We start from the raw sequence: 15,703 nt of genomic DNA, 5'->3' as shown, positions 1-15,703 counted from the left end.
AATCCTGCAATCACCCCCATTACATATATGGGGGGACTGAGGCTTGGAAAGAGCTTTCTCAAGGAGACAAAGCCTTAAGTGATGAAATCAAACTCAAACCATGTTCCTTACTCCATGTTACACTGTTTCCCAATATTGCTCATATGATTCCTAGCCCTGAGGGATACAAGAAAAAATGAAGGAGACTGCCACCAGAGCACCATTAAAGCCGCAAGAATCAACAATGCAGTCCGAAAAAGGATGAAAAATAGACACAGAGCTACACAAAACACAGCAGTGTGTGGTCACTTCGTGTAAGGACAAAGGGCCACAGGTGCTTCCAGAGGCCCTGCGGACATCACTGTCACAGAGCTCACTGCAGTAAGTGATTTCACGTGCTGGCCCTACTCCACTGTCCATGCCGTCTGTTTACAAAGGCAGGGGATTTTGTAATTTTTCTATTTTCAGTAAAGATTTCAAAGGATGATGTTTGAAATATTCTTATTTCCTAAAGAGATAAGCTTTTGTTCAGTAGACCTTCCCTCATATGTAACTGCTCCCTTCCAGATCAATAGGACATTATGGCGTTGGTGTTTATGTTCTAGACGAACTAAAAATGTGCGCTGTCAGCAGAGGCTATGGGGCCAGGGGTGTGAAGGACTGAATATAGCCCTGGCTATGACACCAATGATGGAACGGAAGAGGTCGTTTTCCGCCTCTCTGTGTTTCTGTGTTCTCGCTTCTAAAAAGAGGAGTTTGTCTCCAGCTCCGGCATTGTGTGGCACCATTACGATGCGATACGTATTTAAGTTAAGTTGCTTTGGGAAGGAAAATGAAATAAAATTGAACCTAAGAGATGCCAAACAATATCAAATCCTGCAAGATCTTGATCTTGAAGAACTTTCAGATCGGTGCAACAGACTCCAGGCCTGCAGTGACTTAGAGCCACCAGGCCATGGGAAGACACCGACAAGGCCAAAACTTCTGCAGTGAACTTGAACCTTGGGGTTCTGCAAAGCTATGTATAACTCCTGAGACCTTGCACCCAAAGCTTCCTTTATGTTTCAATGCCTGGGCACTGAGGCCAAACCATGCCTCCTCTGCAGGTTTGCAAAAATGCACCGATTTTTCCACTGCACCAATTTTTCCACTAACAAGTGTTAAACAGATTAAAATCATGCAGAAAGACAGCAAAGAAATGTATTTCAAGTTTAATAAAAGTTTATGTTCTTTCATCAAATTGCTCTATCAGAAGATAGCTTAATGTGTAGATGTAAATAGCCTGGTAAGAAATGAAGAGAGTGTATTTTTTAGCCACCCAGCTATGTTATTTAAATATAATTGTTGTGTTCTTTAAAACAAAAACAAAAACAAAAACAAAAACAAACCTCAATTATTAGCTCAGTCAGCATTACTACTCATTTTCCTTTAAGGGAAATTCATTTCCGTGTATCATAAAGGGTCTATCTGTTTGCATCATTGAAAACCTGCTGGGTACAGTAGGTAGGAAACCTTTTGGGTAGATAGGGGTGATTCAAAGATCCCAGGTATTTGAAAGAGCATTAAGGAGCCCAGAGGCCCTAGCAGGGTTTCTTTACAAATACTGGCAAAATCAAATGCAGGCTGAGACGTAATAACAAGAGGTGTGACTATGCCACTTGGGAAACCTTCTGCTGTTCAAGGGGGTGTGTGTGAGCTTGCACGTACATGCTTGAAAGGCACAAGGGGATGATCTTCCCAGCAGCCCACTACTTGATAACCAGCAGATCCTCCTGACATGCCTTTCTGACCTCATACGAACAGGGGACAACTGGAAAAAATTAAGATATGCCAATCTACACACACACACACACACACACACACACACACACACACACGCACTTTGAAACCTGGGGAGAAATAATGATCTGCTGGCTACACTCTATCTGGAGTGACTGGCATTCTGCCAAAGAAGACATCTTTGCAAAGCACCCAGGAGCTGGAGGAGCAGCAGAGCAGAATGTGAACTTACAATGTAGCAGGGCTCACAGTAAGCTTTCTTCTCCACCGCATAGAAGGGCTGTCCCCTGAGTTTGTTGTTGCAGATGATGCAGGTAAAACAGTCCACGTGGAAGACCTGATCCATGGCAGTGCATCCTGTCCCTTCCCCAACGACATTCTCCCCACAGCGAGCACAGCGGCCTGAAAGAAAAAAAGGGAGTGACTCCTAAGAACACACCAAGGGACACTTTCAGTCCTTCTAGGACTGAAGCCAACATGGAAGAGAACGCCGATTCATAATGGCGGCAGCTGCAAAAGGACTGACAGCACCACCGCCACCGCCACCAGGAGCAAGATCACGGCTATAGCCACCCCTAGCCCGAGTACGGCCGCCATGATGGGGATCTTCCATGAGGCATTTGAGGAGCTGACCTTCACAGCTCAAGGACCTACAGAAGGTGACAGGGTAGAACTCAGGTCTCCTGATGTCGAGGCCGTGCTGTGCCTGTAATCTCACACCAAGTGTAAGAGGAATATGACTCAGCATGGTAGCACTGAGCACGTTCAGGAAAGTCTTTCTGCTTGGAGAGTCTAGTGTCCAGTTAGACTGTGAAGGAACTGGGTAAAAAATCAAACCTCAACTCCTTTCAGAAAAGCCCAGGTTGTAAAATCTCTGCATCCAGCCCTCAGCGACAGCCAGATCAAAAGGGAGTCCCTTTTATTTCCCCACAGTTCTGACGGCTAGAAAGTTCTTTCTCGTATGGAGCCAGACTGCTTCCTCAAGCTAACTGCTACCCTGTACTTTCAGTTCTGTCTTCTAGGGCCTCATGAAACACGTCTCATCTCTTACACCTGACACCCTTGAAGTTAGTACAATTCAGTTAGTATTGCCTCCAAGTCTGATCATAGTTTGAACATTCCTAAAACCTGCAGCAGTTCCACAGACTCTAGGGTTTTGGGTCCCGATGGCCCTGGTTGTCACTATCCAGCCTAGTGTTCTGTAAACTTTCAGCATTCTAAAACTGATTTATGGGGCATCTGGATCACATGTGGACATCAGATTTAGGTTTCCAAAAATTCATTGTTTTAAATAGGAACAATAAAACATAACTGAAGACAAATATTTATGGCAGTGTGAGGCATCGTGCTGGCTGCAATCTGTATCCCTATCTGGTTCCGTCATGGGAATCTTGAGCCAGAGGTCAGATCCACATCCAGTTTTCCTTCTTATTCTTTATTTCTATAAGTAGAAAGTCGTAACAAATAATTACAGGTCACTGGGAATGTCAACAAGAATCTGGGGGCTTTAATACATAAGCTGTAGCAAACCTAGTGCTTCCCCTGTGCCAGCAACATGTCTCAAGGTGCTTTTAGACATGTTAACTCATTTCATATTTATAGCCACCTATGTCTTAGGTCTGTTATTGTCCCTCTTTTACAGATGAGGAAACTGAGTCACAAAAATGGTTAATGAAATTCAAATCTAAGTAGTCTAGCTTCACTGTCCACGGTTTTAACCACTATGGTGTCTGGCCTCTGCTCAGTTCTGTGCATCAGGATTGAACACAGAGCTGACATTACGGGGAGATTTCTCACTGAAGACTGCTTTCAGCATTCCATCACATTGGATTGACAATCATTTCACACCTACAAACGGGAGGGCTAAATATTTCAACTTGGGAGAAAAGAGGCAAATATATTTCTAATCTTCTCTGGTTGCACTGGCACTGGAAAATATTTCTATATGCTCTGTTGCAGGACTTGAATGTATTTTTAAAATATAACCCAAAGTACAGATCATTTTTCCCTCTAAGGACTAAGAAATATCAAATACTGGAAAAAGAGTTAAACTCTGGGAAACTGAGCTGTCTCCACTGTAGTTATATTATAAAGTCCTGATATCATATTCTTGACATATGACAAAAACTTTTGTAATAACCTTTGTGGCTTGTTTTACAAACCTCTACCCAAGACTTAACTTGTACCTGTTTTTATCGTAAGATGTATAATCTTAGAAAGTTGCCTTTAAAATTTTGGACTTTAATTGCCTTCAGTAACAAAATTAGGTCATTGCATATGACACTTGTTTTGTGATTATTCAGGAAAAAAAAAACCCCAACAGCTTAACTGTTTACTAAGAAGTTCACTGGGCTCTGTTTGAACTTGATGCTATACTTCTCAAAGCTTCACGCCACTATCTGTCATTTCATCACAGGAAACACACTGCGATTATAGGTAAATGGATCACCAACTCATCAAGTCTTATTTTTTAAAAAGTCATCATCATACTCAGTATTCAAACTTTTCTTTTACAACTGCTTGTGCAGACTTATCATATTTGTCTTAGAATTTACAGATTCACTCCCAATATTTATATTGGAATCCTCTTTCACCAAAATTTACATTTTTAATATTAATCCGAAGTGGTATTTATGGTATTATCTTTATTACTATTTTTCCTGCCTTCACTGAATCATATTGAAATCACTGATCTATTTTGGTGAACTAAGAAATAATGCAATACAATAGTGATAATGAAAAATATAGGTTTAGCAGCAGTGGAAAAAAACATACTAATGACATGAAGATACTCTGAGCTGAATGGCGCTGTTGGTGAACATTGGTCAAACAACACCAAACAACAGAGGTCTGTGATACATGTGCAGTCTTTAAGAATGTCATGGGCATTAAGGAGGCACGTGATGTGATGAGCACTGGGTGTTACTGAACATTATATCAAAAACCAATGATGTACTATACCTTGGCTAATTGAATTTAAATAAAAAAAAAAAAGAATGGGATGATTATAAAGAGCATATTGGCTTCCTGGGGCGCCTGGGCGGCTCAGTCGGTTAAGCATCTGACTCTTGGTTTCAGGTCAGGTCACAATCTCATGAGTCATGAGATCAAGCCCTGTGTATTGGTCTCTGCGCTGAACGGGGAGTCTGCTTAAAGATTCTCTCCTCTGACCCTCCCCCTGCTCTCTCTCTAAGATAAATAAATAAATCTTTTAAAAAAAAAGAGCATACTGCATTCCTAATTTTACATTTCAAATTTTTTTACATTTCAAATCTGTTAAATTCAGGTCAACAGAATTATTTATTTATTAAATAATTTCTATTAAATAGAAATTTCCCTTTCTATTAAACTGGGTTCCATGACAGTCCACCAGGGACTACTAGTGATGTGTGGACCACACCTTGGGGGAAAAAAATTCTGGCTAAATGTTACAGTCTACTGGTACAGTGGTCTGTAAGACAGTTGGGGGTAGAGATTCTGATCCAGACCATGGCTGGCCAGAAGTATAGTCTCTGGAACCCAAGAGCTTGAGTCTACATAGTTTATGGAGAGTTTGCTAGCTAACCCTGAGGATATGGGAGAAAATCTCAATCACTGGTTAGAGAGAAGATGAGGGCAGACCCCTCCAGGTCAGGCTGAAAAGACAAGTTTTGAAATTTTCATTCTGTTCAACAAAAGTTCCCCAGGTCTCTACTCTGCCAGTACCATATTCTGCTTCTGTGCGATATACAGACATGGATTAGATGATGTCAGTGCCTTTTACAATCATTATAAGACTCTATACCTTCTACCATCACATGGAAAAAGGTGCCAAATGCCATAGGAGAAGTGCTCTGGAGGTATGGGAGGGAAATCACGTGTGAGAGGGGCTCAGGAAAGGTTTTGTGGAGAAAGTGGCACTGGAACCCAACTCAAGGATGGAACTGTGACAGGTGGAGATGGGAAAGAGAAAAACATTCTGGTTTTTCCAAAGGGAATGAGTGGCTGGGCTTGACTTGATCCCAAACGTCTGCAGTAACTTGGTGTTGGCACAACGAGGATTTGTCTTCTCAGCTATGAAAGCAGATGGGCTGTATTCACAAGGAACAATCTTCTCCTTTATAATTTAGAGAACATTCTTCCAGAGTGGGTCAGGCTAATATGCTGGACCCAGACATGACCAGCTCTGCTGCCTCCCGTATTTTTCCTATTCTTGGGAGAAATCGGGGACACAGGCTCGAGGGCAGTCAGTCTGGCACCTTTAAAATCACAAGCACAGAAAAAGAGCGAAGAACAAAAAATAAAAATAGCCCTACACATCAGCAGGACAGAAAAGGTGCCCGAATGTTCCCTTTTCACATTAACAAATTTACAAACTATGCCTTTTAGGGAAGCATTCACAATGGAAAGAAAGCTACTCAAGCATAGTACATCCTTGCCCCTAGAGGGGCTCACACTATACATCATTAAAAGCAGACCACAATCTCCATGCCCATCTTTTGGACAAGTATCTCAGCACTTTTTTAAATGAGAAAAACCAGGGGAATGGTAGCAGACTTGAAGGCATCAGAGCATGAAGGAAACAGAGTTGATTAGGGGCCGGTAGGAAGCTCAAGTTCAGACCCAGGGCTTGAATGAGGAGCTTGCTGGCAAAGCTTAGCACAGTAATTTAAAAAATCCAATGACAGAGGATCAGATAGTCTGAGGAGAATTTTGATACTGAATTAAGATGCCTGAATAATAATAATAATAATAATAATAATAATAATAATGATAAAGGAACTTATTTCTAAAGCTTGCTTATATATTATTGCTTGCCATGTACACTGCTTTGTATTTTCTCTGGAAAAACCCAGTTATGGGTTCTTCTCACCGCTTCCCCCATGGACCCTGTCCCAACCTCTGGAGTGAAGCCTCTCTCAAAGGTGTCTTTCCACCACATGCCTACGACCCAAATCAGGATCCATAATCTTTCATGGGCCATTGCGATGGCTTCCTGTTTGCTCCAGTATCTGCTTTACTTCCTCTTACAAAGGGAAAAACTCTCTGGAAGTCTTAGTCCTGAGCTAAGGTCTGGAAGGTTATGTAGAATTGGAACAAGTAATTTTTAGGATGGGCATGGGTGGCGGGTGACATTACAGGCAAATAACAGGGTGAGCAAAGGAGGTAAATTAGTAGGATACGGGTTTTCATATTTATTGCTTCCCATTTTCTCTTTCAGTAATGTGAATATATTTCCTTTATAATGTGAAAATAAAATTTTTAATTAAAAATTTTGTTTATGGGTTTGATCCTTGCACCATTAGTATAATAGGCCACAGGCCCTCTTAGCAAACACTGCTTGTTTGTAGGTAGGATCAAAAACGTCCAGAGCCATTTTGAAAGTTGGTGATACTCCCAAACTTGCACATTATTCAACATCAAAAGTAAAATAGAAAATGTATGCGTATGCAGACATCAGGCCAGGTCACATTTGTCTTCATGTCTTCCTTGCTATCTGACTTATAACAGAAATTTAAGGCACAAGCAAAAGTAATATTCTATTTTTAAATACCACAATGAATTGAAACCCTATATGCCGATTGTATGATATATCAGCTTTCTCATTATGCACCTTCTGCAAAATGTTCTGAACAGAGTCCTGTTTGAAAAATTGAATCAATAAGGTTATATCAGGGTAATGAAGTCAGGGTAAAGTATTCCTAGAAACAAAGATTGCTCCAATTTATCCTACATATGGCCACTGGAATTATCTTCCTAAAGCAGAGCCTCCATTAAGCTGATTCAGAAATTATCTTCCACTGAAGGTATAAAAAGATAATAGAACAAGTTTGCATTCTTTTTATGACAGGTACATATGACATTCACTGAAGGTTCTAGAATGATGGCATTTTCTAATCAACAAAGCTTTTACTTTATGGAATTCTGTAGTATTAATGCATGTAATAATAGACACCCTGTCTTTTAAACTACTTAAGTCCTAGGACAGTGATTTTCAACCTTGCTAATATATTGGATAATCTGGGGAACTTAAAAAAAAAAAAAAAACAAAAAAACAAAACAAAATAAAACAAAAACCCAAAACAACACTGATTTCTGGGGTCCAGCTCCAGAGATTTTGATTTCATTGGTCTGAGGTAGGATGTTCTAGGACTGGAATTTTAAAAGCTCTCCAGGAGATTCTCATGTTCAGCCAAGTTGAGCCACTGTTCCAAGGGGTCCAAGTATTTCTGTACTGCTCATCAGGATAATAGCTGACGAGCATTGTCCAAATAGGTTTGTTTCATCTGCATTCAAAACAGTTCAGGGACAGACTGTTAATCATAAGCCGGCTGGAAAAAAAAAAAATTCTACTTTTTACCAATGAGTTATCACCCTAATGCTGTGTCTTTAAGTCTTAGTTTGAAGAGTTTTCAATGGCTTTCTACTCATTGATAACATACAAGAACAGAAGCAGCTAAATTTTCTCAAACTTTGCCAGCATTGCATAAAAGTTCACTTATATTAACTAGAAGCCCTCCTATAGAAGTCTTCTTTTGTCTTGTAAATGAATGTATCACATAGCACTGCTGTATGGCCTGAGACAATGCAGAATCTTCCAAGAATGTCAACTGATGGTCATTTAAGGTGATAGTATGTATCACATTGTACATCAAAGTCTGTTTTTTCCTACTTTCTTGAACTCTGCCTTTAAGTAACATGGCAATATTGAGTCTCCTATGGTTAGTGCTATTTAGCTGTGTGAACAATGGGATCCTTATCATATCTTACAAGCTGGACTGTAGGACACACCTAGTTTCGTCACCCTGCTTGTGTCTACACAATGGCATTACACTAGTTCATTATGTTATTGCTGAGGTGGTCCTTGCTGGGATGCTTGCAGATTCAGTGGGGACTTGGGTGGGAGGGAGGAGGCGGCAGATGGCAGTTCCTCTCTCTCTTCCCTATACACACGTGCTTGCACTCTCTCGCACACGCGTGTTGTGCAGACGCGGCAGGCAAAGGAGAGATGGCTGCTACAGTAGGATGACCAGTGGGAGACACAGGAAGCCTTCACAGAAATTTAAAGTCAGAAATTAAAATAAGAAATTGAGTTAGAGTAACAAAACAAAACAAAACAAAACAAACAACAACAAAACACCCCAAACTGTCAGAGAGAACAGTACAGAAGTGGGTGGATAAAGGCCCGGGCCACAAACCTGATAAGATGGAGTGAAGGCTGAATCCTACCGATGAAAGGAAGTCATTATGAAGTCTAGCCATGAGGTGATTCATTTATAGATATATATTTGCTGAGGCTGGACCTTCAGGGAAGGGGGTGGATTGGGAGGGGGAGTCCCACATGGGGTTGCAAAAGCAATCATGTTCCACTGACTTAATTACACTACACTGTGAAGAAGTATAACAAAAATATAAAAGAAAATTACTGTGTTTTTTCTCTACGCCAAGCACTGCCCTAAGCATTCCACATACATTCTTTCATAGTGCTATAATGCTTATCTATTTTTATTTGATAGGTAAGATGTCTGAGGTTAAGTCACTTGGCCAAGGTTTCAGAGGCAGACTAACCCACACTCCTAACCAAGGCCGAGGACGTCAGAGTTATGATTGAATAATAAACTGTACTCACAGAAAAACACATGCTGATTAAGAAGATGGGCTTTAGAAGTCTGACCTGGTTCCCATCTCAGCCCCACCTCCTTCTGCCTCTGAGACCTTCACACCCGGAGAAAGAAGAGCCAATACAGCATCACTTCTCTGACCCCCAAATCTCAGGAGCTCTCAGTAAACATCAGAATCCGTGACAGGTAGGGAGATCAGTATAGGTTGGGGGGGGGGTGTCCTTCAGAGAAGATTTTAAAGTGTTGAAACTCAAACTCTGGCTTCCTACTAGGAAAGCTTTTTAAAAAATACTGCTACCCATGCTTCACTTTCAGAGATTCTGATTTATGTGGTCTGGGATGGGGCCCTGACATAACAGTGCTAGCGTGCAGTGGCTTTGAGAACCATTGCTCTAAAAGGAACGGCATGTTTATGTGCTCCACACTATAGTTTGTCCTAGAGAATTCTTACAAAGCAATGATGGTTAGGACCCAAAGCCCTGGCCCTACAGAGCTCCCTCCTCGTAAGCTGTACTTAGTTGTGCTAACAAAGGCAGCGAATTGGACACCACGCACCCTGGTCCCAACCTCCGCTAAACTAAGTAACATACACATGCACAGTGGATGTCAGGATAGTCCCTTTCTGGCAACTTCCATTCTCAGGTAAAGCAGCTCCAATAAAAGCAAAAATCAGATAACAACAAAAGCAAAACAAAAAGCAACATTGCTTTGCAGTTTTGAATGTAATACATGGCACCTGTTAACAAGTTATATATAAAGGTGTAGAGGAAATCAGGCAGAACTGTGAGTCTTGGGGCGCCTGGGTGGCACAACGGTTAAGCATCTGCCTTCGGCTCAGGGTGTGATCCCGGCGTTGTGGGATCGAGCCCCACATCAGGCTCTTCCGCTATGAGCCTGCTTCTTCCTCTCCCACTCCCCCTGCTTGTGTTCCCTCTCTCGCTGGCTGTCTCTATCTCTGTCAAATAAATAAATAAAATCTTTAAAAAAAAAAAAAGAACTGCGAGTCTTGCCTTTGTTACTCGCTCGCTATGGGAACCTGGACAAATTTCCTAAATTTCCAGAGCCTGAGGCAGGTGTTTTCAAAATAAGCAATAAGCAGACCCCCCCCCCCCCCCAAGGATCAGGTGGTCTCAGCTGAGTCATCTGTCCAGCCATTCTGTCAGCCCCTCAACAAACACACTTAGGAAGTTTCTATTCTGTGCTAAGTACTATGCACAGAGGTAACCTTTTCTCCACTTCCGTAAAAAGGGGACAGTGATGACTGCCTTCACTACCTGGCCATGAAGTTCTACAGCAGCCACGAAGGGGCTCATGCAGGCCCTGATTCTTTCTCCCTCCAGCTTATAGGAGGTATAGCTCAACTTCAAAGGGAGAGATCACTGCAACCAAAAGCAGGGACATATGCATTCTGGACCCACCTGTAAAGAGGACAGTCACTATGGGGAGAATAGAGACAGTTGCATCTGTGAGGCAGTTATGCAAGATTTATAGTCACCAAAATGTTACTTAGAGAATCTAGTGCTAAAAATTCAACCCAAATCCTGCAGGAACTTGTGGACCCCAGAGTGAAGCTACTAGCCAATATTTATTCAGCACTTAGTATTTGCCAAGCACTGTTTTAAGTATTTACATATATTATCTCAGGTAATTCTTCCACCAACCTGCTGGTGTAGGTCCAATCATCATCTCCATCATAGCTGCAGAAATGGCAGTCTGGAGACGGTGATTCACTGGCCCGTGGCCGCGGACTTAAATACTGAAGCTGGAATAGAGACCTGGCAGTCTGGCTTTGGAGCCCCCTCCACCTGTCCTCTAACCTGGCTTATTGCTTTAGAACTCCAAAATTCCTAAAAACATCTGGCCTGGCAGGAAGCTTGCATAAACCTCACAACATCCCTCACAGGAATATCAGCATCTATTCTGACTAAAGCCTAGATTTCTCTTCCACTTAATTTTTACAAATGGACATTTTTATACTCCCCCTCTGAATTCTTATTCTATTTCCTATATTTGAAATTCACTTCATGATTGATCAGTTAACAGAAAAAAAATCAATATTTACTAGTACACTTACAACTGCTATTGCAATGATTATTTTTGATTATGACTGGAATCTGCTCTATGGTATCTCTCATGGGAATTTATATTTCCCTCAAGCTCCATCCCAAGCTGAAAATACTTAAATTTGCCCACTTACTCTTAGTTTCTGTGGTGGGAAATCTCCAAATGTATTGTGGTTATTTAAGAGCAAACTTAACCCTGAGGTAACTTGAGAGGGTGTTTCTAATGCTATAGTATTTCAATGCCCAACAACAGCCATGAGCAACTTCTTATGATGTTATCAAGCACTCTTTATATTTATATAGTACTTTATAATATTAAATGTGCTTTCTCTATTGATGTTACCACAAAGAGCAAAATGAAAGTTATGACTAACATTACTTTTAAATTTTTGATATATCAAGATCGAGAGTAATCCTGCAGGTCACATAAAACTTCACCTCTTTCATGCTGTTTGAACATTACCTCACAATAACTAAATGTTAGATAAGGCAATCATCGAGCAAATGAGTTAACCTAGGAATCATCTTGTGTGTGCCTTGAGAGGTAGAGAGCAGAGCTGGAATTAGGCTTGGTTCATCTGGCCCCAAGTGTAGCGGTCTTTGACCTGGACCACATTACCTGCACACATGGTGCTGAACCCCGAGGTGGGGGACATTCTCATCTGACACTACATCCCAGCTTTGGTTTTTCCACTCAGGGCTGAAATGCCCCTAATATACTGTTAAGAGGATTTAAAAATCTAAGAACGAAAGAACATGTGGAAGATTTAGAAAACATCTGGCCCATCCTCATTTACAGATGCAAACACTAAGGCTCAGGGAGAGGCCATGCCTTGACAGAATAGATGAGAGCTGGATGCAGGCCTGCAGGCTCTTAGCAGAGTGGCTTCTAGCAACCAGGTGCGTCACCGCAAGTATTAGTTTCTGCCCACTAGCAGGCGCTGTTGCCTGAGCATGAGGAACTTGCCCCCCCCCTCCCCCACACCACCAATCTGGCAAAACTTCATTGTAAAAGGGAGTACTGTGTGGGACACGGTAGTCCACAAGGATGATTCTTGCATGATTCCAGAACAAGGTCAACTACATGACTATCTGAAGCAGCAGAACCCTGACATGTTCTGGAGCTTTCCACCTAGGTGTTCTGAAAATTAAAGAAATGGCAGCAAGATGTGTGTTAGTGGGGTCTGCAGCCATACCTTGGGGCCAAAAAAGGCCAGGCTCTGCTCCCTGTTTGACCATACCTGGTCTGAACTGGTTCGTCTTTGTACATTGGAGTTACATACAACGTTCACTTGACAAAAGGCTTCTGCTTTGTTATTAATTTTTAAAGGATAAAAACACTCGAGGGGGGATAGGTAGTAGATCTGTGATTAGAACTGGGTTCTCTAATCCTGACTCCACCATGTATATAACCTGTGACTTTGGTCAAGTTACCTCATCCCCCTGAGCCAGTGCTACGTACCTCAACGGTGATCCCAGCCCGGGGTGGCTTGAAGTGTTCAGGGGAGGCATTTACGTATTAAATTATAAACAACAACAAAATGCAAGGAATTCGTCTAAGATAGATCACCATAAAATAAATTTTTGTTATGAATGTTGATGTAAATCACATGCACAATAGAGCACAACGTACTTCTATGTCTGGGCTTTCATCCAGAGTTCATATTCTAAGGAATTCCTGTGCAAATCCACAAGATGGAATGCAGTCCTAATGTAAGTGGATAGATTTTGAGGATCTAAGCTCCTTGGAAATGCCAGCAGTGCCGTTCATCTTCTCAGCGGAGTGGGCAGATGGATGCCGCGAATACTTGACACATGATGCTGCATCAGAGCTCAGAGGGAGACCCAGGCACGGAGTCCTAGACCTGCAGCCATCTCCATGTCCGCCCTCGCGTGTCTGGAAAATTCTCGTTGCTAAACTGCGGTCTGCATCGATTCCGTCTCTGGTACTTGCATAGCAACACTGAGCTCTCTGAGTGCTAGCGTGACGTCTTGGGAACAGTTATTAATACATGTATGTATGCACACAGTACGCGGAAATATGCAAGATTGAAAGCAATTAGTGTATTACTTTTAGGTAATACTTCCCACCGGGACTATGCTTCTGAAAAAAATTCCCCTCACTCTCAAGAAGCTTGAACAGTTGTCTGCTATCACCAGAATGTTTGGGATAAAAATGGTGTCAATTTTAAGGAAACACACTTCTCAATTTTCTTTGTTAACATCTGAATAAAACATGAGAAGGTTCCCACTTTTCCCCTCTCCCCTTTCATTCAGAGAATAAGTTCCTTCACAATCTTGCTTTGTGTGAGAGAGGAAATAAATAGCCACCCTTCTTTGCCACCTCCAGATTAGCAGAATCACTGGGTTTAAAAGTAGAAAAGTTTAAATTTCGTTCTAATAAACTCCACTGGCTATCATCATTTCTGAGGTGTGGCACAACACTTTATAATAAGAACACGGCCAGAAACCACATTTCTCCCTTGTGGGAGCTTACAGCCCTGTGAGATCAGGAGAGAACAGCAGAAGAAAGGCTCAGAAAGTTCTACAGGAAGGATTTGGTTGGGAATGAAGGAACACTTTCAGGATCACAGCAGGTTTTGAAAAAATGGATCATTTCCTTAAGAAGCCGTGTACCTGGGAAGGGCAGATCCTCCCTGTCTCCTGATAAGATGTATACATGCAATCAAGTGTTTCTCGAAGGACCTTCCCAGGCTTCCAGTTTTCATTCTCAGATAAATTAGAGTAAGGAGAACCTGCTTCGTGGCGATCAAGACTCAAGACTCCAAAATCGTTGAAACATTATTAAAGTTATTAAATAAAAGAAACAAGAAACAGGGCAATAGGCATGTTCTATTTATGTCAGCAGAGTATTTCTGGGCGAATCCTCTTGCACTAACGTAGTTTCCATTTTTAGATTATCATATTCAGTAAACACATTTAATTTTTATAGGATGACTAATGCCCAAGTGCCTAATAACTAGTGAGATAACACAAGATTTCTTCCTTACTAAGGCTTATAGGGAGAGCTCCCAGAAACTATATAAATCCACAGAAACTGCCTAAAAACAGATAAGCGCAGTAATGGGTTCTTGCATCAGCTCCTGCTAAGTGCTTTTATTTGTAGTTCTGTCTTGGGCAAGAGATACCACACAGGGGGAGTGCAAAGTTGAAGGTCTTTAGCAAAAATTTGGACTATAAACACAGCTTGGCATTATCAGCATTCTGTTAAGTTCAAAGAAGAGATAGTTACAACAAATACAGCTTGCTTTATTTCTGAAACAAAACTGTGCACATATTTGTGGCCATACTACTAATTAACCTGTAGACTGTTCCTTTCATCTATTCAGTGTGTTTTTCTCCCCCCTGTTACAACATGTTGGGGTTATTTTTTCCCATCTGGAATATACTCAGACTGTTCTCTTATACACACTAGGGAGGAGAATGGTGGACACAATGATGGACAAGAGAGACTGACTGGTACAGGGGGATTAAAGGAGCCATATATGTACACATAGCGAGGCTGGAGGATGACTAAGGAGAGCCATGATGACGGTCTATAAATACTTGAAAGGTGTAAACACTGAGGAGTAATTTAGCTTGCTGCAGGTGGTACAAATGGGAGCGATGGTGTATCTTAAAGAAAAGGAAAGATTGCTATGAAATAAAAAATTGAACCACTGAAGATGTTACCCATGGGGCACAGCAAACTTGGAACAGAAGGGTGGCTGAAAAAAACCACGGTATTGGTGGAGACATGTGTGTAGGGGTGGGCTTGACCATGGGTAACTAGGTAACCTTAGAGAGGTCACTGAGTCACCCTGGGCCTCAGATTAGAGGATCCTTTGTCAATTAGAGTGAGAACCAGAATCAGCTTTTAAAAATGTGCTCCAAAGAACCCTAAGGGTCCTGAGGATCCAACTACATTGAATCTTGAGAATAGAAAGAAGGGTGGAGGGGGCTGGTGACTGACTAGAGCCCCTTATCACATTCATCTGTATACCATCCACTTCCTCAGAATAAATTTTCTGACAAGAACATTTGCTTAAGAAACTTATCTCCTTAATGAAGTTTTATTATTTTTTTTAAAAGATTTTTTTGAGACAGAGCGTGTCTGCCCATGAGTGGGGGACGGGGGGTGCAGAGGGAGAGGGAGAGTCTCAAGCAGACTCCCCGCTGAGCTCAGAGCCCAATAGGGCTTGATCTCACCACCCTGAGGTCATGACCTCAGCTGAAATCAAGAGTCAGATGCCTAAGGGACTGAGCCACCCAGGAAGCCCC

General features: G+C 41.8%; 1 protein-coding gene across 36 annotated transcripts in view; it reads right to left on the bottom strand.

The window, feature by feature from the left end:
• The window catches only part of LPP (LIM domain containing preferred translocation partner in lipoma), a 655,397-nt gene that overhangs the window by 119,354 nt on the left and 520,340 nt on the right, over positions 1–15,703 (bottom strand). For all 36 annotated transcript variants that reach the window (XM_048214797.2, XM_048214791.2, XM_048214810.2 and 33 more), the window contains one exon: positions 1,991–2,160. In XM_048214797.2, the coding sequence (XP_048070754.2) occupies positions 1,991–2,160 (170 nt within the window). The remainder of the gene's footprint in view (positions 1–1,990; positions 2,161–15,703) is intronic.

Source organism: Ursus arctos, unplaced genomic scaffold (assembly GCF_023065955.2).
Source record: "Ursus arctos isolate Adak ecotype North America unplaced genomic scaffold, UrsArc2.0 scaffold_4, whole genome shotgun sequence".
NCBI lineage: Eukaryota > Metazoa > Chordata > Mammalia > Carnivora > Ursidae > Ursus > Ursus arctos.
Note: the sequence above shows the minus strand (reverse complement) of the source record. Positions and strands in the feature narration are given on the sequence as shown.